The sequence below is a fragment of the Balaenoptera borealis genome (genome assembly GCF_965194805.1).
Source record: "Balaenoptera borealis genome assembly, chromosome: 16".
NCBI lineage: Eukaryota > Metazoa > Chordata > Mammalia > Artiodactyla > Balaenopteridae > Balaenoptera > Balaenoptera borealis.
In genome coordinates, this window is record NC_138872.1 from 78,509,604 (window position 1) to 78,535,719 (window position 26,116).

Sequence of the window (26,116 nt, forward strand, 5' to 3'; positions counted from 1 at the left end):
AAGCCATCAGCTGCTACCTCTCCACTTCCCTCCTGTGGTCTCCCCAAACGTCCCCTTGCTCCTTACCGCGCCCAGGCAGAGCGCAGGCGTCCAAAGCATGAAGTGCTAAGAACTCGTGTTTACCTTGAAAGCCCCTCCGTAAGCAGGCTCATAGCCTTTTGTTGGGATGAGATAGATTTACTTGAATGCATGGATGAAACAAGTGAGTGACCAAATGCTTAATTTAAAAAAATGAACAAAACTGGAGTTAATTAATAAATAAAAGTTTGTTTCGGGGGGGGAGATACAAACAAAAATTTTAGAACTTTCAAATTGTGAAATTATAGAAAACTGCAGAAAAATGAAGTTTAACTAAACATAAAATTTTAGCTAACATTATAGATATCTCGTTATCCATCACCCAGGTATTAGATGAATACCAGAGCCCCCAGAATCCACCCCCCCACCACTTCCCACTGAGTGCTAACAAAGGACTTAGCCTGGGTCAGGAGTGCTTTATATTTAGGATCACATCTTATCCTCACAATGAGACTATCAGGTAGGTACTGTTATTTCCCCCACTTTATAGATGGGAAAACTGAGGCACAGAGAGGTAAATAGGTTGCCACCACTGGTAAGCAAAAAGCTGGGTCTTGAACCTAGGCAGTCTGGACCCTGGACCCATGCTCTTTTTTTATTTTTGGCTGTGTTGGGTCTTTGTTGCTGTGCGCGGGCTTTCTCTAGTTGCGGCGAGCGGGGGTTACTCTTCATTGCAGGGCACAGGCTTCTTGTTGCAGTGGCTTCTCTTGTGGCAGAGCATGGGCTCTAGGTGCGCGGGCTTCAGTAGTTGTGGCGTGTGGGCTCAGTAGTTGTGGTGCATGGGCTTAGATGTTCTGCAGCATGTGGGATTTTCCCGGACCAGGGCTCGAACCTGTGTCCCCTGCATTGGCAGGCAGATTCTTAACCAATGCGCCACCAGGGAAGCCCTGGACCCACGCTCTTAACCATCGGCTCTTCTGAGTGAATGAATGACGACTGGGGTTCACGAAGGAGGAGCCAGACTGGGCAAACGCCCCAAAGAGGGAGATTCTCACAACAGGCCAGACTGGACGGGAAGCAGGGCTTCCCAGTCTGGCCCAAAGACCTTGGCCTCTCCAGATACCGCCTTCCCCAGATGGACGGGGCTGGGCAGTTCCTCAACCAGGAAATCCCCAAGGCTGGGCCTTGGAGACAGGCTACGTGGAGAAAGGTTTGGCCTGAGGGCCTGAGGCCCAGGCAGTGCCCTCTGGGATCTCCTGTCAGGCTTCCCAAGATGGGAACGAAGCAGCCCTCTGTACAGGACGTTCCTTCCCAAGTCTGAATTAAGCCCCTCCTGCTGATGCCCACGCTAGGCAGTTCCCGCCTGGTGCCTGGAGGAGGAGGAGGGGCCCCAGGGCCACTGCTGGCTGGCAGGCTGAGGGCTCCCTTGGCGGTGAGGCTGGCTGTGCGGGGCTCTGAGGGCAAGCAGGGGTCTGCGTGGAAATGCCGGCCACTCACAACCTGCTTCCCAAGGGACCCTGAGCCTTCCTTTCTCAGCAAATCAGACCAGGAGCAGGCTCTGGCTGGGTCAGGGATGGACCTTGAGGCCTCATCAGAAGAGAACCGGGAGCCTGCACTCAGGATCGGGGCTTGGGACACACCCGCGCCACACGTGGGAATTCCTTCTCCCCTGGGCCTGATGGCAGTGCTGTCCAGTCCCTAGGGACACAGGAGCGAGGGCTCCAGCGCTGGACATTCACAGGCATCAGACTGAGCCTTTGGTCTGTGGGAGGCCACGTACACGCCCACCGCTGGCTACGAGCACAGGGCCCGGAACCCAACCCACGCTGACCTCCTCCCGTACAGGGTCGTGTGCCCCTGGGCAAACTCCGAGCCTGTTTTTTCCTCTGTAAAATGGCATTAGCAACCGTACCTACTCCGTGGACTGTTGGGAGGATTTAGGGAGGTCCAAGGCGGTTTCTTGCCATTTAAACCTGGCCTTTAAGGAGGGAAGTGTCACACGGATGAGAGCTGGCACTCCAGGCTGCTGGGGCAAACTGTGCAGGACTCAGACCCCAGGGCAGGCCTGTGCTCTCTGTGTCAGTGCGAGCGCAGCCCCTGGCCTGGCCCTGGGAGAGCTCGGCAGTGCCTGGGGCCGTGGGCGTGGGATGGGGACTTCCCAGACCAGGCTGGGGAGGACAGCGCTAAGGGCATGGACAGCTGTTTGTTCTGGGGGGCAGGGCTGGGGCTGTCCCCTCTGCACTCCAGCGTCTGGCAGGGGTCCTGACACCAAGAGGGCCCTTAACAAATACCAAACGGACAGAACTCTGCAAGCTGGTCCCACTCCAAAGCCAGGAGCTCAACGCTGGCCCCCAGGGACGGCCTGTGCCCGCCCTCCCGCCCCACTTCCTCCCTGGGGCATGATGTGTCACGTGGCGAGAGCTATTTGAAGCTCACCGACCAACCATCAAGACTAAATCCAGCGGCATGCTGCCGCCTCAGGCGGTTTTGTGGTGATTTGTCTAGAGCTTGAAGCTAATTCCAGTAACGAGAACTCCCGCCTAAATCCAGTCACCAGGGCTGGGTTGCCATTTCCCCATCTCCCCAGCTCGCACACAGTGCAGAGGAGCAAGCTGGCGGCGTGACGAAGCCCGTCTGGGACCTGCCCAGGGCTCGGTACCCCTGCTACTGCCCAGGGGGCGCAGAACAGTAAAGACACACAGGCCTGGGGTGAGGCGCTTGTCACCTGTAGACAGATGGTTTGCTTACAGAGGTTCCTGGCAGGGTCCCATCTTGCCTCAAGCACCAGGGGCAATGACGCCACTCCCCTGAGACAGAAAGCTCCTCTTCTGAAGGCCAACAAGAGCCAACACTTGCTATGGCTCTTTGACCACATGCCATAGGGTGCCTGCTCTGACCTTCCCTTGCTGGAAACCTGCACTTGCTGTCTTTCATTAGGGATTTTTCCTAGAGGATATATTGATAGATTGGTCATTGTCAGGGAGAAGACAGTTTGTCTAAATTACAGAGCATGCAGATCTATAGATCCGTTCAGGATTTATCTGAATCTTCTTAGGAGCCTTGGAGGTGGGCTTTCTCTTCTGCTGCCTCTGGTTGGGGCTCGTTCAGTAAACGAGTCGGGGCTACTCGTTTACTGAAAACAAGCGGGAACAGTTCTCACTAGGTTCACCCAGGCACTGCCAAGCACGTGGTTTTTGGTGAGGGTCATTATTGCTTTCTACAACTTGAGGCACTGTGGGTTTTAAACAGGCATCCTGAGATCATGCATGAAGTTGATGCTACAAAAGGCCCATCAACCACCTGCTCTGGCTTCTGAGAAGGAAACCGGGCAGGAAACACTGTTACAAATGGGCATTGTATCATAGCTTGTTTTCAGTGCTACCTTTCCTGATACTTCCTCAAAATAAAACCACAAGGTACGGGGGGTCGAGGGTAGGACAGGACAGGAGGGAGGTGACACACAAGACCACTGTTGACCAGAGTAGGGGAGCTGGGAAGACAAGGGGCTTTGCTGTTTTTCACCCAGTACCCGGGGTTACAAAACCCCTCTGGAGCAGCAGCTAGGCCCACCCACTGTGACTTGTCAACGGGCCACCATACCCTGAGGAACTTGTGATTTCAACAACCTGCTACAAGCCGCTTTCGTATCTGCCTTTTGAGCCAAGAAAGTTGGCAGCCATGAGGGGAAGTACAGAAAGCTAACCATCCCTTTAGTAGGTAGTGGAGTAAAACGGAACCCAAACTGCAGAGGTTGGAGAGCAACTCTACGGGGTCTAACCAGAAGGCTACACAGCCCCGCTTGTGCTCATCCTACTGGGCTTGGGGCTGAGTAAACAGGGACCTCAGAGACGGCCTCAGTTCCCCAGATCCCATCTCCCTCTTCTCCCCTATCATAGGGAAACCGAGGCATCCCTGGGAGACCACCACGTCTTTCAAAATACATAGTCCAGAAAGTGGGGCTTCCACTTAGCAAGGTGAGACCAGACTGTGACAGTTACCTGTCCGCTAATGGTTAAGCCAACCAGGATCTTGAGTTTATTTAGACTGGGGCTTGGGGTGTGGAAACTGGAGAGGTCTGGTCTCTCAATCTCCCTCTCCAACGGACCTTTCCGGTTCCTGGTGGGGAGGAAAGAGAAAAGGCAGAAATGAAGCTAGAGGATGCTCACAGAGCCAGCCTGCTTCAAAGGGGCACTGGCTGCCTGCCAGAGTAGGCAGCTCTGTCCTGGCGACATTGGGCGCTACAGACCCGGGCCCAGTCTCGTCCCCTCAGTCTCGGAGGTAAGACTGTGCCAGTGACCTGATTTCTTGTCTTTATTTCCTCATCTCTCAAGTCCCAAGGTGACCTGGGCATAGGGCGTGAATGCACAGTGAATAAGCCTAACCTCACTTCCTGCATCACAGATGATTCAGATCAATGAAAAGATAAAAAGGTCTCTTAGGACGTGCTGACTGCTCCACAGGGTAGGCTTACGTGCCCTGCACAGTCTGAGCGGTGGCAGGCTGGGCAAATGCAGAGACTTCTCTCAGCACTGCCGACAGCCGTGGCCACAGCAGCTCTGCCACCTGCCCGAGGGCAGAGGCTGCCCCATGAACAGGGCTCGGCTCTCCCCGCCACCCAAGGCCCAGAGCTGGGCACGGGGTCGTTAGCACTTGGCCCAACTCCACCAAACGGGGTTTAACTCATACAATCCTGCGATGGACACATTTCTTTGGTTCTAGCGTTTTTCTGTCGGAAATTTACTTAAGATAACAGCTGTCCAGAAGCAGAGGTTGGATTTGCTCACAAGGCCTATGTTCCCAGTCATTCTGCTGCATTTCCTGGTAAAATAAGGTTTAACCATCAACTATCATGGAATCAGGACGTGTTCCAGAAACACATTAGAATTACTGATGAGACCTATGTGAACTGTCGTTTGTTTTTCAGTCCGGTCCTTACTGATCTAATGAAGACCTTGGTGGCCAAGTTTTAACACCCCTCACCCCCTGAAGAATCACGTTATTTATCAACTGCCTCATTTCTGAATGCACCACCTGTTCACTAACACAGGCGGTGGAAGGCTTGTCTTGTAGACGGTTCCCGGGCTCTGAATGAGCAAGCCAGAGCGACACTCCAGCCATTTTTAAACAAGCCCATGGTGCTGAAACCAGGGCTAATCTGACCATCGCAGGTAAGGAGGCAAATTGCTAAGGCAGTCACCTCACCAGGAAACAATGCTGTCCTATGGAAGGCTTTACTGAGACACCCGACTGTGGGAAGCAGAGAGTTAATGAGGTGTGTTAAAACGACAGTGAGTTAAGAAATAAAAGTGACTTATTCCACCTCCAGGCTCTTCCACTCAAAGACAGATGCAGCAACAGCACCCCTTGCCTGAGGTTCCACATTTCTTAAGGGAACCAGTAAGCCTGTTTAGAGGAGAGGCAGAATGGGACAGGACAGCATTCTTAAACCTTTTGGGTATCACCACGAGGAGGACGCAGCACTGGTCCTGTGCTGTTGTCCACAGGACAGAAACGGATGCACTTGTTAGACGTTAAGTAACTTTATATTTAAAAAAAAAAAAAAAAAAAAAAGCAGCTTTCTAATAGTATATATAAAAACAAAAGACGTGTGTATGCATATATACAGAATTTTCATACTGGATGTATACACTTACACTGGGAAACAGATCTCTTTGTAAGTCTGTGCTCCCACAAACTTTTTGTTAAAGAGTATGTGTACAAGCTTAACTCCTTTTAAAAGCAGCCTTTGGATGACTACGGTTCTCCAGTGGCTGGGATGGGAAGCGTGGGTGGAGGCAGCAAGGTTGTGTACACCTTAAGAACACAGTAAAGGAACCCTGAGATTCTACTGCAGCAGCTGTCTCCTCCTAATGTCGGTTGGTAAGTTAGGAACAAACCAGTCTGGCTTTCCCTGAGGTCACACTTGTAAGGGTAAAGGAGAGGCAGAGGGTGATGGTGGAGAGGACAGAGAAGACCTGGAGCCAGTGTGTGGTTTTCATGGGGGAGGGGGAGGGAGTCTGACCTCCAACATCACGCGTATGATGCATACGGTTGGCATGTCACAGATACAAAGCTGGGGGCTCCAGCCCCAGCTCAGCCCAGAGGCACAGTGGTCTCAGACACACCGTGAGCAGTGGTGTCCTGACAAGGAGCTGAGCCTCCGGACCGTGCCCACCTAACCTCGCCTTGCATTCCGCCTACCGCCGAGCCACCCCGGGGTTCCCCACACAGTCATGAAAACACCTTAGAAAGAAATGAATTAGTGTGTGAAAGGCATGGATGGATTTTATTTATTACCCTATATCTACAATTTAATTTGAGGTAAAATATAAGCAACACATAAAAATGCCTATTTCTGCTACCATGTAATATAATTCTCCATCGTGAATATTGTGATAAAGCTAATGAAAACTCTATGCCATCACATACTCTAGCTTTTCATATAGCTGGTATTTTACAACTCTTACTGTTTGTGAAATCTCAACACATGTAAGATTCTCCTACAAATGGCGCAGAATATCAGAGGGTGCCGAATCAGCTTACTGACCCCTCACTCCCCACGCTGGAGCCTCAATGTTACAAGTAGAATTGTAAAGTAACGAAGGCAATGAAACCCCCTTGAGTCTGATCCAAGCTGGAATAGTGTTCCAAAGAATTCCACACCACAGTGGGTTACATGATAGTGAGGCTTTAGTGTCATTCAGCTTGCCCAAACACTTATACCTGATCTGAAACTTCTGGTACACCATGCATTTTATTTGGATGAAAAGTAAATGTGGATGGAAGAGGTTCTCTGTACTCCATCTATAAGCCACACGCTGAGATACTGACCTCTTACTGGCTGTTAGGTGATCCAGATGGTTGGTTTTTAATTACGATAAAAAACATATGAACCATGATAGAGAGCTTAGGAAACGGTTTAGTCAAATATACAGATACTAACTGTTCACTCAGTCATTAAGGAGAACCGTGAACAAAAGGATCAATTAAGTGATTTTTCAAATAGAAAAACTAAAGAGCTGAACTATCACAGGTATTTTCTTCACTGCAGAAGCTGAGATGTTCCAGTAGGAGAGATCTTCACTTGATTGGGAGACAAACACCACAGCTGAAGGCTCTGCTGAATACGTAAAAAATCTGATGCGATTCATCCCTGTCATTTTCCCTGTCGTTTTTCCAGCACTGCTGTAAAATCCTTATAATACATTCCAAAGGAAACCAGCCATTCCAAATCTACAGTCACTCTGCTCTTTAATTCAATTCACAGAACTGCTGAAAAAGTAGACATTTCTATCTAAAAGTAGAAAAAAAGGTTTGTATAGAAGGTATTTCTGTTATACAAGTATATTACACAGCTTGGGGCAGTAACAGGTCCGAAAAGCTCTTCTCACCCACTGATACTTTAAGCTAAAATAGGAGAGAAAACAGACAAGCAAGAAAACAGGTTAATCTGATTATAGGGATTTATGATTCACTAATATCTCAACTTAATTACCACGTAAATCCATGGACTGACAGTACATGGCCAATTCCACGACCAAAAAAAAGTCTCTGGAGTGTCAGGTACAGATGAGAGCTAACTGTATCCTCTAACTATCATGAAAACATTCAACAGCTGGGGCTTAGTGTGGTTCAATACGACATGAAAACCAAGTTTCACTGACTCCTGGTCTAGAGCTGCCCCTCCTGGGTAGTAACCTGGCCAAGTTTAAGATGTTTGGAATAACTGGATCAGGCTTGTAACTTAATTATGCAAGATGCACAATGGATCGTGGAGCTCAGCCGGACTCTGCAAATACTGTTATTATGATTAGGGAAAAAAAGTCAGTCTGTTGATACTGGCTCACAGTGAACTCCAATGGCAAGGACAAGATTTAACCTATAGATTAGAAACAAAACATCTTCCATTGGAGGCAAAGCGCTTTACCATCTTTGCCTGACATATATTGATCCAAGGAAAATCTCTCTGCTTGAATCTTCTAGCTCAAACCACCCAGTATGCTTATACTTTGTCCTCACGTGCCCTGAAGGCGGGGCCACCATTTATGGCTGAAGCAGGGAAGACACTTTAGCTTATGAATATGCAGGTGGGTTCAGATAGATACCACATGGCACCCTGGACACAGAAGGTGATTTACCCTAAGGAGGGAAGAGGTCTACCACGTAGGGTCTGGTTCTTGCTTGATTTGAGAGCTTCCATCAGTCTCCTTTATTTCTATCAAGTAAAACAAAAGGGAACCGATTAACTGCACTATTAATGCAAATCTGTTCAATTATAAATCTACTCATACCAAACTATCATTACAATGACTTAACAGGAATTATAAGATACTAAAAATGATAAGACTGTTCTCTAGCAGTAAGTTCTAAATTTTGTTACTTAGATTTTCAAAGTAACAAACATTAATTATGCATGTAAAGGACCCACACTAGCTATATCTAGGTTATACAGCAGTCATTCAACTATTTCAGAATTCATTAAGAGTCATTTGGGGAAAATGGAGGAAAAGAACCCATGAGTCATCTCTAAACACAATGTTTCTGGGCATAAACTACAAATCCAGTTCACCCAGAAACAAAACAACCACACAGGTCCAGTTAAACAGCTTTAAAAACACAATTAATCCTTTGTCTTTGGCACTTAATTTTTGACAACCAGACTACTCTTTTTACCTTCTGTTGCAGGAACCTCCAACTGGCTTGGCTCGGCTGATTCTGAAGAGAAATACATGAAGATTTTACTTTAACATTTTTCAAAAGTTGCTTTCAGTTATTTAAAGAGCCTAGAGGGAGAAAGCTCTCTAGACGTTGTACACAAAGCCCAGGTCTAGGTGAGACAGCAGCCACAGATTCTTGGGATTAAATACACTGTCACTCAACCAGACTCTCAAAAACCTGCTTTTCTGAAACCTGTTAAATTTGCATACACAATCGAAATCTTAAATAACAATCTTAATTAACATAGCTCTAACATGAAAGTAGGAGTTTCTTTCTCTCTGTCTTTTTCCCCTTTCTTCTGTGGGTTCCCTTTTAATCAAAGCCTTTCGTTACTTTCAATGAATCACACAGCTGGCCTAAACACTTTGTTTCTAAGGAATTTTTTAAACTACAATGCATGCGTTTCCACCCAACATAATTTTGGTTTATAGCAACCATTGGAAACAAGTGGCATAAGAAGCCAAGTTAAAAAACAACATTCTCCCCCCATCACCCCACAACTGCATTCTTCGCCACTGGTCTCAGGGTTCCTGACCTGGGACGGTGGGAACAAATGGCATGTGGTCCAGTTCTCAATGAGGACCTATGGCTTGAGCTTATATAGGCTTTCAGACAAAGGAATCCAAGCAAACAAGTCTGCATGTGCACGAGTGTGTGCGTATGTGTGTACGTGTGTGCTGTGGAATTAACTTTCCTTGAAGTCAGGTAAACGTAAGCATGTGAGGCCACACAATTTATGTGACCTGTTTTATTGACTAAGTAGGAATACTTCTATATTTTACCATGCTTAATTTACCTTGGATCACTGGGCTTTCGGACTCACTCTGATCAACCAACTCTGAAAAGAAAGCAGATTCATTTAAGTAATAATTTAATGATATGTTGTTACATTTGAAAAGCATTTTTTACATACATTCTCTAATCTGATGCTCCAACTTCGCTATAACAGGCACTATTTTCCTTATGACAAGAACAAATATTAAAAATTCTAGTATGTCCCATCAAAGTAACTAATTCATAGTAATTACCATAAAATTCTATAATAGACTACTGCACAAGGAGAAGAACAAAACTGAACATTTTAAACATAAGGTAAAGGAGCAGGGAGGCATAAAATACAGTGTCTTCTGATATTAAAAATTACACAGAAGGTAGATGAATTGGGATCAATAAATTTTTTTCCCCCAAAAAACCCCCACACCTTATCATGGGGTTTCTTTAAATGACAAAGTTCCCGGGTGTAGTTAAAGCTGAATGCCAAAGATGACTGAAAATCTATGAAGCAAGGTTTACTTCTCTTTCATTCATTACTGACATCCCCAGATACTAACATACTTGGCCAAGATAGTATAATAAAAACAGATTCTACAAAAAAAGAACTCATGGCTTGGGGGAAAAAGCAAATAAATATATTTTGTGATAAAGTGAAACTCGAAACTTGGAGGCAGAAGAGACATAACCAAATCCGTGACACTGAAGGAGTGGTGGCCACAGAACAGCAACAGTAGTGTGAAGCAGAGCAGGGGGGTGGGGTCAGGCACAAGAGCGGCCCAATTTCTCAGCTCAGGGGGCAAACCAGCAACTCACGAGGCTCAGCTGCTCATTGACCACTGAAAACTCCTGAATGCTTTCCCAACAAAGTATACAATTGAATACTCAATACAGATGGATTTTAAAGAGTTGGAATAATACCAGTTGGAAAAAAAGACTGAAAATGCTAATGCTATTAGTTAAGGATAATTCTCACTTTTGAAATTTTTTAACAATAAAGTTAACAGAAGAACATAAAACATACTAGCATAATTAAGTTTTGCTAAAAAAACACTGTTTAAAATGATACGAACATCAGGGAACTGGAAGAACACTTACACTTGTTCATATAACAGTGTCTGAGGGCCCAGTGGCTGCCAGACACTAGGCCTAAATATTAACAGAAGTAGCTAAATCACATGAAAAGACTTACTTTTTCCAGCCCAGTAATTACAAACTAGTAGTGAAAGTAATAACAGTAGTAGTAAAGACAGTAACAAATATAGATTTTGCTTACTGAGCACATACTAGGTCAGGGGTCAACGAACTTGATTACAAAGAGGCAGTAAGTATTTCAGGCTTTGCAGGTCAGTCCAGTTTGCCATGAGCAAATGGGCCTGGCAGTGCTGTAATAAAACTTTATTGACACGGGCCGCAGCTTGCTGGTCCCTGTTTTAGAGGCCTGACACATAATGTGTCAATTAAAATGCTCTAAAACTCCCAAAATGGGTACTAATATCATTACCATTTTCCTAGTAAGTAAACTGAGATTTAAAAAGGCGAAGCAACTCGCCCAATTTTACGTCTAGAAAGTGCCTGGTGCCTCACACACTGAGGGCTAAAACGACGACTTTGAATGATTACTGCTGTAGGTGAAATAATAAAATGTTACACTCTCAGGTAAGTGTACGTGCAAGTGCACACACACACACACACACCCCCACCCCCTCCTCACATCCCAGAAAAGAGAAAAACCAAAAAGACTTCAAGAAATACTCACGGTTATTAATCACAAGTCCTGGAAATGGTCTAAAGAGAGAAACAAATTGTACAAGTTTTTTTTTCTACTCTACAAGAGTTTACACGTATATTCAGTTTATTCAACTAATATTTAGCCCATGTCACTTACGTGCTAGAATGAGAAAAGCTGTCCACTACTGTTTAATCTTATACTTTTTAATCTATAGACAGACAGATATACGAATAACTAATATGGCACATTATTAGAAAATGCTACACCAAGACGGTGGGAAAAAAATAGGAACAATGCAAAGGGAATAGAGAAATTTTAGTGAAATGAGGAAAAAGCCTTGGGAAGGTAATACATTAGCTATTTCTGAGTGTTGGTCCTATGCAGACAGTGGGAACTTGACAATGAATGGGTGTATTTAGTAACAGCTAAGTTTGGGGAGGTGGAAGAAAAGAGTGAAGGGCACTTGGGACTTCTGCTTAGGTGGATGACAAAAGGATACCGTAAGACTTACTGTGACAAGCACACATCAAAGACTGTAATTCTCACAATGCTGTTAGAGGGCAGGTGTAACCATCATTCCTACTCTGTGGATAAGGAGCTAACACTCTCAAAGGAAACAACTACAATCTCACTGGACAGACAAGGAAACAGAAGTGACTTAGTATTGAATCCCTGTCTGATCCAAAGCCTGTGAAGAGATGCCTGAGGCAGAGGCTGGCAACATTTTTCTGTAAAGGGCCAGACAGTAAATATTTCCAGCTTTGTAGACCACACTGTCTCTGTCCCAACTACTTAATTTTACCACTGCAATATGAAAGCAGCCACAGATGATATGTAAACAAACAGATGTGACTGGGTTATAATAAGACATAAAACTAAAATAAAAGCAGATGGCAGGCTGGAGCTGGTCCACAGGCCATGGTGTGCTAACAATCCCCTGCCTTAAAAACCAGAGAACTGAGTCAGCACAAGGAGGAAAGAATCTAATAGTACAGTACTAAAGAATTTCATTATAGTTCATTTCATTACACGGTAAACGTACTACATATGACTACATTTTGGAAGATGACTCAGCCTCAATGATCTGCAGGTTCATTCTTATGACCAAGCAAGGAACTCTCACGTACCTAATGACTGTGAATTTAATGAACTCAGCAGAATCTAAGATCCTTCTCATGGAGCTGATTTCCAGATAGCTGGGGGCTTTGAATGACACTCCAGGAGGCATGCCATCAACCACCACACAGCCAGGGTTAATTGTGATTTTCCTGTAGGGAACTTTCACAGGGAAACCCATACCAATGGCTTCACCTATAGCAAGACAAACGGCATAAAAGCACAGATGAACCTAGCACCTTAGTTGAGTGTTGTAAAAGCACAGATTAAAACTACCTGAGCATAATTTACTTTTAAGATCTTACTGAGACAAAATTTCCTTGCTTACTGCAAGCTATACTATGCAAATGCAAAACTTACCAAATTTTCGACTGAAGAGGTCATTAACTTGTTCTCTTAGCTGTCTAGCTTTTTCAACTTTTGACAGTCTTTCATTATCATCGTCTAAAAAGGTTAAGAGAAAGTTGTAACTTAATAATGCAATTTTAATACCAGATAAATTTTTAGGTGCTTTATGTAACTCCACTTTATGTTTTTGGAATGTTTTAAAAAACGAATCAAGATTGAAATGATTTAACCAATTTAATAATAACACCAAACTGACAATGTTGCAGTTATGAAGAGCTTTTTGCTTGCTGTCTTATACAAATTTTTTAAACAACACACTAGGCATCTGGGTAGCCTACAGGTTTTAGCTCATGCTGAGTCTAGTAACTGCCAAGAGCTGTTCAGCGATAAACTGACAAGGTGATGTATTTGGTTAACAACTTCTGCAGGGGCTGGTGGGGACAGCACACAATGTGCAGTGTATTCAACATCCACGAAGCCCCACAAACTATGATTAAGGCAGAGAGATCATACCTGGAATTGTCACCTGAATGATGTTAAGATCTTCAACACCTGATGCAGTAGTATTAACATTGGGCGATGAATTTATTTTCCCTTAAAACAGAAACTTGAGATTAGAACATATACAAATGTAATTAAATCTTCCCTAATAAAGTGCTTACAGTTCAGACTACAAAAGATAGTATTTTAACCCAACTTTGTTCCTTTTCATGACATGTTTTGTTGTTCTGTGATATGAGGCTTCCTGAAAGACATTTTTCACTTTTTTCTCTTCCTTGTGGTGCTTCGTAGAGCATCAGATATGTGGAGATCCTTAGGTATTAAAGAACTTAAAAATTGTAAACTAGTCCAAACCCCAACCTTGAATGAGCTTTCCTGGTTTTATCTCAGCAGCCACTCTTTCAACAATTTTCTAAATTAGTGCTGCAAAGTAAGTGTCTAACAGCATGTTTTCTGTAGCACATGCTTACTTACTTGGAGGGCTCTTCGAGGAGGAGGTGCTCTCCTTAATTGCCGTCTCAAACATTTCAGGCCTAAGAACAAGAAAAGAGAAAGAACTTTTGGGCTAACATTCCAATAGTAAAACATTAAAAATTAAACAAGTAAGAGATTTAAAAAGCCAGTAACTTTCTATAAATACACATTCTTAGTAATGGAAGAACAGACGTAACATGGATCTCTAAAGGAACACACACATATAAAGACTAATCATATTTGTGATTTTAACATCCACCCCAGCCCCATCTAGTATAAACAGCTTCTTCCTGTGGTTTCAATATATCCTGGAAAGAGTCGATGCTAGACTGGAGAAGGAAACAGGAAGAGACCCGAGTACAGGTAGCATGGAAACAGAAGCAAGGCTGTAAAAACCTGAACACAAGAGACTGTCTCTCTTAGGGAGCAGAAGCAGGGGCCTCAGCCTCTACAGACCTGGCTGAAGGTACAGAGGGAGGCCACTCTGGTTGGCAATGTCAGCTTTGATTATTTGACGGCATCCTTAGGGAACTCAGAAGTAACCTTTAATAAATAAAACCTAAAATTCCTTTCAATCCATTTCAAATGTATTTTGTTAACTCTAATTATTTCCATTTACTTCAATTGTGCTGGCATAATTCACAGATTTCCAAGCAAACAGGAGAGAAATTTAAAATCTTCTGGAAGCTGGAGAAATAAAAGGGCTTTATAAAACTGAACCACTGCCTAGACTCCAGTAGTATCAACCATTAAGATATCACTGTGAGGCTTCCCTGGTGGCGCAGTGGTTAGGAATCCACCTGCCAGTGCAGGGGACACGGGTGCCAGCCCTGGTCCGGGAAGATCCCACATGCCACAGAGCAACTAAGCCCGTGCGCCACAACTACTGAGCCTACACTCTAGAGCCCGCGTGCCAGAACTATTGAAGCCCGCACACCTAGAGCCCGTGCTCTGCAACAACAGAAGCCACCACAATGAGAAGCCCGCGCACTGCAACGACGAGTAGCCCCTGCTCGCCGCAACTAGAGAAAGCCCGCGCGCAACAATGAAGACCCAACACAGCCAAAAATAAAAATAAATAAATAATAAATTTATATTTAAAAAAAAATGTCACTGTGCACAGACTTCACAAAATCAAGTTGTTATCCCTCTGATAAGCCATAGCCCTCCCTCTTTTGACCAGTTACAAAAAATTTAAAATATATACAAAGGTACAGCTTAAAGAGCTTCTTTGACCCTAAAGTTAGTTTGGCTGAGCTCCAAAGTTGAATCCATGTGCCATCTCCCAGCGTCAAACTGTATCAACTCATGGCCAATCTTGTTTCATCTTATTTCCTTACTTTTTAATGATGAACTTAATTTTGGCTTTGTTTCTGAGTATCTTCTCCAGCCTTGGAATGCCAAAAGTAGATGGTCGTCGGAATGGCACACCCTCGGGTAAGCCTTCCACGTAAAAGTCTTCAGGGAAAGACTCAAATAACGCAAACGGCACTTTCACAGCTTGTTTAAGGCCAAGAGCTTCACCTAAAAGAACAAAAACAAAACACATTTACTGGTTCTCATATTTATAACTTTTTAAAAAACTAATAAACCTTTTTAAAAAACGTATTTTAAATTACATTGTGCAGCTACTAAAACCTTTCTTTTTAAAAAAATCACATTAATTTTAGAAAAATTTCTTCAATTTCTTGGTGCTCAGAAATGTGGAAATTATAAAATTCATGCCTGCAAAACCCACACACTTCTGATGACAGTAATATATAAACGCTGAACAATTTTACCATGCTCACATTTTTCTACTTTATAATAAAGCTACCTCATATTTTAATAATAGTATTTCAAAATAAACTTACCACATTTTTCATTGAAAAGATTTTCAACTTTCTGTTTTAGGTCAGTGATTTTGGCATTCCAGGCCTCTGCATATAAAAAAAACAAGAGCGATTAAGATGTTAGTAATAGTTACTAGTATACATCCAATGGCAGGAACTTCTTCATCTTTTATTGTGCATCTTTAAGCAATACAAAATAAAAAATACATAGGTTTTAAACACAGGCATGTCTTGATAACTACTCTAATCCTGATGCATTATCTAACTGTTTTATTATATTACTAATATGTTGGCTATGAATAAATGAAAAAACAAATGAAAACCAAAATACCCCCCCCCCCAAAACAATTACAGTATCTACTACGTGCCAGATACAGTTTTACCCTTTAAATGATCTGGTATTTATCATCTTCCTAATAACCCTATGGAACAGGAAGTAATGTTATCACCACTTACAGATAAGGAAACTGAGGCCCAGAGAGGTTAAGCAGCCTGCTCAAGGTCACAGAATTATAAAGTACTGGCACCAGATTTGAATTCAGTCTGGCTCTATAATCTGTGCCTTTAACTGCTAATATATACTAACTCACCAAATAAAAACAAGAAAACAATTCAACTAGTAAAATATTTTACCAACTCCTTTTATTTAAAATAAAGAAATAAAGAAAAACATAACACGTATTTATTTACCAAAGGAAAACTCTCTCCCTCGAGGCTTGAAGGGAACATTAGAACCATTAGTCTGGGTAGGGGTTCGAACAGCTGAGGTTTGAGGGTTGCTGTTATTAGGGCCTAAAGAATAAAAACACAAAAACAAGAAACATAATCAGCACATATATTCAATCATCCTTACGTCCTGCTCGTGATTTCTCTAGGACACGCTCTTGAAGTCCAACCTGCGCTGGAAAAGTTAAGTTCAGTGTGTATACAAGCACTCTGCAATGAAAATAGCCACTGCTGTCAGTTTTACAGACCTCCATCCATTTTCCTACTTCCATCCGTATAATCAGGCATTTCCCCCCAAAACACATCTAGCTTTCTGGCTGATCTGAGGAACTTTCAATTCACTTAATGATTCATTACGCCGTTTTGAAGCCACTGGTTACCTACGTTTGCCTTTATGTTTTTCTTTCGGCCTTTGAACATAAACACGACTTTAGATACAACTATTTCATCTCCACTATATGAAGCTTTCCTTTGGATTCTCTAGCTGACACTGACAGATATGTTATCCTCTCTTTGACTTCTTAGTAATATACAGAAACAATGTCATGGGTTATCAGTTGTTTTCCATTCAAAGCCTGACAATGGCCGCAGAATCCAATAAAATATCAAGATTCAACATGCTAATCTTTAATTACTTCAAACTCCCGAAAAAAAACCCACAGCTTCCTTAAAGAGCAAAGTGATAAAAGCAAAGCATTTCTGGACCAGCTGGATCTAGCAGCCTGGTTGACCTGGCAGGTGTAATAACCAGACAGAGGAACTCAGTATATCCTACTACCATACTTCTTTAACAGGCTACCAAGATCACTCAACTAACATCTCTTTTTATACTCCATGTTCATAAAGCAGCCTTTTAATAGTAACAGGGCAAGACAGGAAGAGACTTGTGATCACCTGACAGAATTAAGCTGACTGAAATATCTACTTCTGATTCAAAAATCAATAAACTGTCATTCTGGTTTATGCTTAAGTGAAATGACATTACACACCCACTAGAACGGCTAAAATAAAAAGAATGACGGTATCAAGTACTGTGAGGACGTGTGGCAACTGGAATTCTCACACATTCCTGGCAGAAGTGTAAAGCGATACAATCAGTTTGGTAAACTGTTTCTTAGAAAGTGAAAAACCCAGTAATTCCACTCTAAATATCTATTCAAGAGAAGGAAAGCATATGCCATGTTTTGTACACAAATGTTCATATAGCATCTTTACTAGACATAGACAGGAAATAAACCCAAATGCCCACTGACAAATGCATAAATTAATTCTGGTGAATCCATGCAATGGAGTAATACTCAGCAATAAAAAGAAATACTGAAACATGCAGCAAGTATAAATCTAACAACATTGTGCTAAGCAAAAGAAGGCAACCATAAAAAGAAAAGATACAACATGATTCCATTTATATGAAATTCTACAACAGGCAGAAGTGTTCCATGGTGACAAAAAGGGGATCAGTGGTTGCCTGTGGCCTGGCCTGTGAGCGAGTGACTGCCAAGGAGCGTGTGGGAGACGTTTCAGGGTGAGGGAGATGTTCTATCCATTGACTAAAGCGGTGCTACAAACATTTTTCAAAACTCAAACTGTACAATTAAAATGCGTGCATTTTATCGCATATAAAGTGTACTCAATAAATTTGATTTTTAAAGTAATAAAAAAATCCATTTACAAGCATGAAGTATAATTTAAACGAAAACATTAGTATGGTGGGAAAAAAAAAGTCCCTCCTTGCTATCACACTCTTGACAAAAAGTCCCTGAACATGGACACAGCTCTTTACTACTCAAATTAGTTAGTGTTAAACCACTAACAACTATTTTGTGGTATTTTAACAAATATAAATTAAATTTGAGGTCTATTTATAGCCCTGGTTAAGCAAAAGAAAGCTACTGTGGGACAAGGTCCTCTGTGGCTTGGGTAAGACAACAGAAAGAGATTCTCTGTTAATCTGAAGGCAGGTCAAAATCATTTTTCATTAACCCATCACTGCCCTTGTACACAAATGTTCAGAGCAGCATTACTCATAAATAGCCAAAAAGCAGTACAAACCAATGTCCATCAATTGATGAATAGACAAAATATGGTATATCCACACAATGAAATACTAGTCATCAATAAAAAGGAATGGACACCCATTAGGATGGATATTACCTAAAAAGCAGAAAGTAACAAGTGGTGGCGAGGCTATGGAGAAATATCACCTTGTAATTGAAATTGTTAATTAGAAACATTTAGAAGTCTAACTTTCGGACTACCCTGGTGGCGCAGTGGTTAAGAATCCGCCTGCCAACGCAGGGGACACGGGTTCAAGCCCTGGTCCGGGATGATCCCACATGCGCCGAAGCAACTAAGCCCATGTGCCACAACTACTGAAGCCCGCGCGCCTAGAGCCCACGCTCCGCAACAAGAGAAGCCACTGCACCGCAATGAAGAGTAGCCCCCGCTCGCTGCAACTAGAGAAAGCCCACACGCAGTCAACGAAGACGCAACAGAGCCAAAAATAAATAAATAAATTAAAAAAAAAAAAAAGAAATCTAGCTTTATCGCAGTTAAGTGTTCTGCACCTAAAACAAGTTTTATAAAAACTCATTTGCATAAAAATATAAATAGTAAAGTGAAGAAGCAACAGATTAACTAGTGAATTGGAGAGCAGACAGGAACGGGCCACAGAGCAACCTCACCTTCAACAGTGACCTCAATTTCAGGAACTTTTGAATTACTCCCAGGGCTTCGTGGTCTTTTCGGGGACTGCAAAGCTGTAAAGTAAGCATACAATTTCTTTTGCATATTGTAAAAAATCCAGAAGGAGATGCTTTATAAAAGCAGAGTATTAAAATTCATACAGTTTGGCTCTTTTCAAAGAAACCTGAAGAATTAAACTGGTAGTGTAATCCTCCACATGAGTCTCAACAAAGCTGTGGAAACATGAATGAAGGAGGATTGCAAACGTGAAACTGCCAATGAAATGTTTACTTTTAAGAGACAGAGAGGAGGGAGGGAGGGAGGGAGGGAGGGGGAGAGGGGGAGAGAGGGAGAGAGAGAGAGAGAGAGAGAGAGAGAGAGAGAGAGAGAGAGAGAGGGAGGAGGGGGGTTCATTAAATAAAATACCATAAAAAAGCAAAGAAACAAACCGAAAGCCCCAAAAAGATATCTGCCAATAACTCAGTATGTTTTAACGCACTGAAGTATAACGAAGGTATACATAATCTCTTACCTTTAGTGTTTATTTTACTAGCCATTCCAGGAGGCAAGTAGGAAATAACTAGTTCAGGTCTAGAGAGAAAACCAAGAAACATTACAGTAGCCAGTATAATATTGGTCTTCACAGCTAGTAAAAATTGTGATGACCAATGTTTTTTTTATAAAGGCGAGCACAAAATAACTCTGTAATGTAACAATAGTTTCTACCGTTATGGACCAAAAAAATTCACTTTTCCTTCCTACAAATACCTGCTAAATGATTTTATGAAGAGTAAATGAGTTCTTTCATGAAAATGAAAATTAACTATCACTAGTTTAGTTTCTTCAACTACTGAAATTCTGCAGACATATAAATGAGAAACTTAATCACTGAAATTCAGTTGCCAATAAGTTTAACCAGGAATAACAGAGCACATAAAAATCAGCACTTTCATCCTTCCCTCAAGTATCTATCAATAGTAAGAGACAACACAGCATCTCTTAACAAACTTCACCTCCACCAATGTGAGGCAGGTACAACTCTCCTCGTCCTGATGAAGAAAATCAAGGACAAGTTAAAGGATGGGAGGCAACGGAGAAGGCCAGGACTGTAGCTCAACGCTACGCTTTCCATCGTGGACTTCAAAGCCTTAGCCGTAACCTGAAGCTAGAAAAAAATTTAAATAGAAATATGCCTTGATTGTTCTAATTCCAGAAATGACTACATTGGCAAAGAGAACTTACTTTTTAACAACAAACTTGATTTTATTACTTCCACGGACAATCCTTTCAAGTCGTGGAATTCCAAACCAGGTAGGGCTTCGAAAGGGAATTCCTTCTGGCAAGCCTTCTACATAAAGGAACTCGGGGTTCGATTCAAACACGGGGTACGGTACTTTTACTGCCTCTGTGAGTCCAAGAGCTTGAGCTGAAAGTGTAAGAGAACATAACTTATGGAAGGTAAAATTTTACAGACAGTCTTTTAGTTTTGTCTGACAGCAGTCTCTGTTTATGTTTTTAATATATATATATATATTTTAAATTGTGATATAATGAACATATAATGTATTAGTTTCAAGTGTATAGCATAATGATTTGCTATCTGTATATATTGTCAAATGATCGCCATACTAAGTGTAGTTGACATCTGGGCATTGTCAAATACGTCGTGCAAAAGTTCCCAACAATCTAGCGATTTCCACTTAGTGATATAGGTATTTTGCTTAGTATATTGTGTAAAATTGAAGAAGAAGCCTAAAAAATAAGAGGAACATTTTACCACTTCAAATCAAAGGGATAAATTAATCAAAACTGTCTCCGTGCTCTGGGCAGAAATGAACTACAGCCATTTCATTGCCATACTACCGAAATGGCAACTATCCAGCCCTTGTGTTATCGTCTAGGTGCAAGTTTGCTGTTTAAAAGATAAGAGGGAATTCCCTGGCAGTCCAGTGGTTAGGCCTCTGTGCCTGCACTGCTGAGGGGCAGGGTGCGATCCCTGGTCGGGAACTAAGATCCCACAAGCTGCGCGGGGCACGGCCCCCCCAAAAAAAACAAAAAAGAAAGAAAGAAAGAAAGAAAGAAAAAAGATAAGAGGTGCATAAGATGCATCTGAGCAGAACTGGTCAAGAGTATTGAAGATTCCTGATCCAGGACACAAATGTCAATACCAGTTATTAAAACGACGATGGCAACGCCCCAGGAATATTGATATCACTCCACTCCTTACTTCCTTCTCCATGACAGACACACCCAATCAACTGAAACACTCTTGCTGAGCCTCCTCAGAATCCTCAAGACAGCGCGCCAGGAAACCGCTGTCAACAAATCTACGTTGAAACAGACGATGAAACCTATTTGCCACAGGTGTTAGCCAGGTTACAAGTACAGACAGCGGAACTGAGATTCCTCCCCAACTCCTCCCTTCCTCTCCCACTCTGACACACGAGAAAACGGAATCCAGGAGACAGAAAGTAACTCGCTCAGTTTAAGTAGTGAATGTAGTAGCAGAAAGTCAAACCCAGTTTCTGGGACCTTCTTTCTTTAGGTCCTGAACTGCTATAATGTTCATTCAAAACACTGCCTTTCATTAATGTTTTTAAATTAAGACATAATCACTGTGTTTTACTTACCAAATTTCAAATTAAAAATCTCTTCCACTTGCTTCCGTAGCTTGGTAATTCTGACATTCCAATCTTCTTTGACTAGAAAGGAAAAATAAATCTATTTAACAATGTCCCTTACGGATGCTGACACAAAATTAGACTGGATGCTGTTCTTTCCAGTGATGCTATTTTTAAAAAAATTGAGATATAACTGACATATAACATTGTATAAGTTTTAGGTGTACAATCCAGTGACACTCTTCATAAAATTTTGCTTAAAAGCAAAAACTTCAGATAAGGAAAAGAAGGATTTCCTGCACTTGTCAAATATCAGAAGTACAGGGAGATAGAATTCAAATTTAAGTTAACATTGTAAATAAAGAAGAACTTGTTCGTTCAGTATTTAGAATGAATGGTTTTCAAACACTTTTCCTTGGAGGTACATCAAAGAACCCTCGCAGGGTTGGGAGGACCAGCCATATAAAGATCCAGGCCTCCTACGCCAGGTTCAACCAGAGGAGCTTCACTTGCATTTGCTTTCTAAACAGGCATTCCTTGTTTTATCGAACACGTGTGCCTACAGATTTACACAAAGGAAAACTTCACTAATCACAGCAAGAAATAAATGATAAAGTGATTAGGGAGATGTCACTCAGTACTACTCACATCTAGGACCCAGTTCACTTCCTAACCCCTCATTTATAAGACAACCACCCCCTTTTACATACAACATAAAAATAAAGAAAAAATAAGCTGTTGTAAAAGACACGTAGGGTGGCACTTACTTGGGCAGAAAATCGGGGCTTGTTTGGTGGAGCTGAGGATGGAGAGGACGGAGGTAGACTTGGAGACAATGGAGGATGGTTGGAGGTATTGGATAAGGAAAGGAGGGAAAGAGAGAGTAAGAGGAAAGGGTAGAGAGTGCAAGAATCGCACTACGTGTGAAAGTCACTTGTGTCTGTGGACAAGGCGATAGGAAATGTTGGAGAAGTTCTGAAAATACTGCTAAAGGTTGGGAGCCTCAGAAAATCTTTCATTTCCACTTTACTTTTACTGTGAAAGTACTTTAAAACCTTTTCTTTAAAAGAAAACCCAGCATCTCAAGGGTTTAATATGGTAACTCGGCCATTCGACCAGACAAAGTCAGTCTGGTATAAACCAAATTTGAATATTACTATAACAATATCTAGACTCTCCTTCTCCGAGGTAAAGGGCTTCTGTTAACCTGGTGCTCAGTCTCCCCTTCTGCCTCACCCTGCACTTCCTTCTCTGGTATTTGCTGCTCTAATACAAAAAGATCTCTGTACCATTCTACACAAGAACCAAGCACCTTCTCATTCTTCCCCTTCAAAGCTCAGCTATCTGGCTAGTGCCACAACTTTCTCACATGTTGACATCTACCTTTTACCAAATTGAGAACAAAGTGCACCCACGTGTGTTTAAGCACACAACTGTTACCTCAGAGTTAAGTGGATGTCTCTGACGGCAAGGACTAATACAATTCTTCTGTCAGGTACGCTGGGACTTGAACTGGCCCAGCAAGACTAACGCCTGGGTGACTGGCAGACCCAGTAACATTCTGTTGCAATGAAGAAGGACAACCTTTGATTCTTTCCAAGGTCTTCTACGAATGGCAGAAGGCCAAGCATTGTTAATGATTGGGAGAACGGAGAGTCTTTTGATAATAGGCCTGTAACCATCTATGCTAGAAAACAGCAGATCAAGTACTACTGAAAATATTACTAAATCCTCGGAGTAACTTGTATGGTGCCTACAGATCGTTCCAATAATACATGTTTAACATCCTCAATTTGCAGTCATTATTAGAATTGCTCCTAATAGAAGCAGTGATCACATTAATCACAAGCTTGAACTTGAGGTCTGTCTTGCGAAACGAAGACTCATACATAGACTTTCATCATACTCAGACTAATGCATATTAAAGCGCTACCTTTGGGAATATTTGTCTTTGCATTACTTTGCTTAGCAAAGTCTCTGTCACGTCCAGTCTTCAATTTGTCACCAATATTTTGTTTCTCTGCCTAAATCGAAAGCATTCTGGGGAGCTTGCTGGGTTAACGTTGCTGCTCAACCTGAGAAGTTAAGCCTCAACTCTATCTTCTCCCCGGCAGGATTCTGGGCACAAGACAGTTTGTTTCCCTAGTACAGTATTTCTCAAATACTTCTCATGCCATGATAAACAAAAGATTATACAATCTATTTGGCATACTGGTGACCTTCACCGGTTGCCTCCAGGTACCCTAAAAGCTCAAGAATCAGTATTATAGTTCAGACAAATAACCCCTCCTGTATAGTAGTTCACCTTAGCAATTACAAAAATGATTAACTGCAAAAATGAAAGAGAAGGAAGGAAGGAAGGAAGGAAGAAAGGAAGGAAGGAAGGAAGGAAGGGAGGGAGGGAGGGAGGGAGGGAGGGAGCGGGGGAGAGAGGGAGGGAAAAGATTAACTGCAACAATTCAGAAACACCCATTGGTTCTTAGCAACAGAAGTTCCTAAGGTTGTAGAAGATCTACGAGTTGTGGTCACTTTTTCTGACATTATGGAATGGAAAACAAAAAGATGGGAAAGAAATAAAGGCACACTTATACCTCAAAGAAAATAAAACCATTCAGACAACTGAGACCGAGACTTTTAAAGTTCTTTTCTACTGGGCATGATGTCAGCACAGCTGCTGCAATCACAGTATTTGTCATTTTAAAAACAAGGTCCTTGTGAATAGATTAAGGCCTAAATCTGCATGGTCTGGCACATTAGCCACATGTGGGCAACTGAGCGCTTGAAATGTCGCTACTTGAACTAAGATGTGCTGTAAGTGTGTAATACACACCAGAGTTTCAAATAAAGAGTGTAAATAAAAGAAATGAAAAACGTAAACTAACTCATCATGTATTTATGTTGATTACAGGATGAAAAACAGATTTGGCTACTAGAAAATTTTACGTGACATATATGGCTTGCATTTGTGACGCACGTTATATTTCTACTGAATACCACTGGTCTAAATTCAAAGCTCGAGTTCCCCCCCAGACTGCTTATGTTCATGTGGATAAATCAAGGAGTGCCTGTATTGACCTTCCACAAAAGACTTTTTGGGTGGGAGGGAGAAAAAAGAGGAATTCCATGGCTGTAAAAGATTAATAAAAGCTTAGAAACTACTTACTTAAGCTTTTAAAAAGGATTTCACAGCTATCTTACCTGGTGTATTCGTTCTTGGCTGAGTAACTTCAGTAGTGCTGTGAGTCAGAAGTTCTGGTCTGTAAAAATACAATTGACATCAGGATGAGAGCATTTAAGCCCACCTTAATTTCCAGTGTGGTTCACTCTACCTTCATTTGCAGTGACAATATCATTTTGGTGACTTTAATTATTCTTAAAGTAGCAATTTACAAAGATTCAGGTGGAACCACCTGTATGTCCTCAAAGGAATTTTAAGCTTAACTTGTGCAAAACAGTTGTGTTTTGCCCCAAAGCAGTTCGACCTCCTGTTTCTGAAACTTCAGATGAACTAGAGCACAATACAGGTAGATATATCTAGCTATGTCACCCTAAAGGATGTCCCAACAAATAGACATACAAATGCACAACCCCCAATCAGCAAGCAAAGTCTATCCCAACGACAATTCTTTATTAAATGGGCCTTCTGTTCCCACTCCCTGCCCTCAAATTACCCACTCTGCTATCCTTCAAACTCAAGCCAAAATAATACTCTTAAGGTCCAATTCAAATTATTTTAAGAGGAATCAGCTTTAAAACCTCTTCAATACTCTGCTGACTGTGAAGGACATAAAGCCTTCCTCCACTGGGCCATCTCAGTCTGTCTATCATGCTATGCCCTCAAGGTCATCAATCCTTCCATACAGAACGGTGTGGTTATCCGAACATTCCAGTACATCTGACACCTCCCTGTGCCTACCTACTTAGGTTATTTCCTTTATTTGAACCCCCTTCTTGTGTTCTCTATGCACAAGTGACCAAACTGCATGCCACCCTTGCCTTCTCCCCCAAAGTGTTCAAGTAGCACTTTACTGCATTGATCTATATAGTAAGCCTCCCAAGGACAGGATTCCTGTTGGACCCAATTTCGTACATCTGGTGCCTGGTACTACACAGACACTTGCTCAAAAACTGAATCCAAATGTAACACCTTAATCTTAAATGTGGAGAGTAAGTCCAACTGGGAGGGGAAAAGCCCACTTTTACAAAATTAATTTTTTCTTAATGACATTAAATTTGTTTCTGCAAATTATAATCCTACCTTTTAATAACAAATTTAATTCGATTGCCCACTTGAATAATTTTTTCCAGCCTTGGGATTCCATACCACGAGGGACTTCTAAAAGGAATGTTTTCTGGTAGTCCTTCCACATAGAGATCATTAGGATGTGCTTCAAATTTCTGGTAAGGTACAGCCTTGGCTTCGGTGCTCCCTAAGGCTTCAGCTTTACAGAAGAAAAGCAATTCAAAAGACTGGAGACTAAGTTTCCGCTGAAATCATATTTTAATACAATCCATAGCAAAGTATATGTCCACTTTTTAAAAAGCAAAGTATACTCTGAAAACATCAACACCAA

The 26,116-nt window shown here is 42.2% G+C and overlaps 1 protein-coding gene across 11 annotated transcripts in view; it reads right to left on the minus strand.

Moving 5' to 3' along the window:
• Nucleotides 1-6,277: 6,277 nt before the first annotated feature.
• Nucleotides 6,278-26,116, minus strand: part of GTF2I (general transcription factor IIi) — a 143,479-nt gene continuing 123,640 nt past the window's right edge. For all 11 annotated transcript variants that reach the window (XM_082358531.1, XM_082358524.1, XM_082358521.1 and 8 more), the window contains 18 exons: nt 25,801-25,984; nt 24,741-24,799; nt 21,552-21,623; nt 20,164-20,347; nt 19,454-19,512; nt 18,921-18,995; nt 16,201-16,302; nt 15,532-15,597; nt 15,019-15,202; nt 13,679-13,737; nt 13,217-13,297; nt 12,716-12,799; nt 12,367-12,550; nt 11,267-11,295; nt 9,533-9,574; nt 8,692-8,733; nt 8,157-8,233; nt 6,278-7,425 (listed from right to left, as the gene is read on the minus strand). In XM_082358531.1, the coding sequence (XP_082214657.1) occupies nt 8,175-8,233; nt 8,692-8,733; nt 9,533-9,574; nt 11,267-11,295; nt 12,367-12,550; nt 12,716-12,799; nt 13,217-13,297; nt 13,679-13,737; nt 15,019-15,202; nt 15,532-15,597; nt 16,201-16,302; nt 18,921-18,995; nt 19,454-19,512; nt 20,164-20,347; nt 21,552-21,623; nt 24,741-24,799; nt 25,801-25,984 (1,565 nt within the window). In that variant the 3' untranslated portion in view covers nt 6,278-7,425; nt 8,157-8,174. The remainder of the gene's footprint in view (nt 7,426-8,156; nt 8,234-8,691; nt 8,734-9,532; nt 9,575-11,266; nt 11,296-12,366; nt 12,551-12,715; nt 12,800-13,216; nt 13,298-13,678; nt 13,738-15,018; nt 15,203-15,531; nt 15,598-16,200; nt 16,303-18,920; nt 18,996-19,453; nt 19,513-20,163; nt 20,348-21,551; nt 21,624-24,740; nt 24,800-25,800; nt 25,985-26,116) is intronic.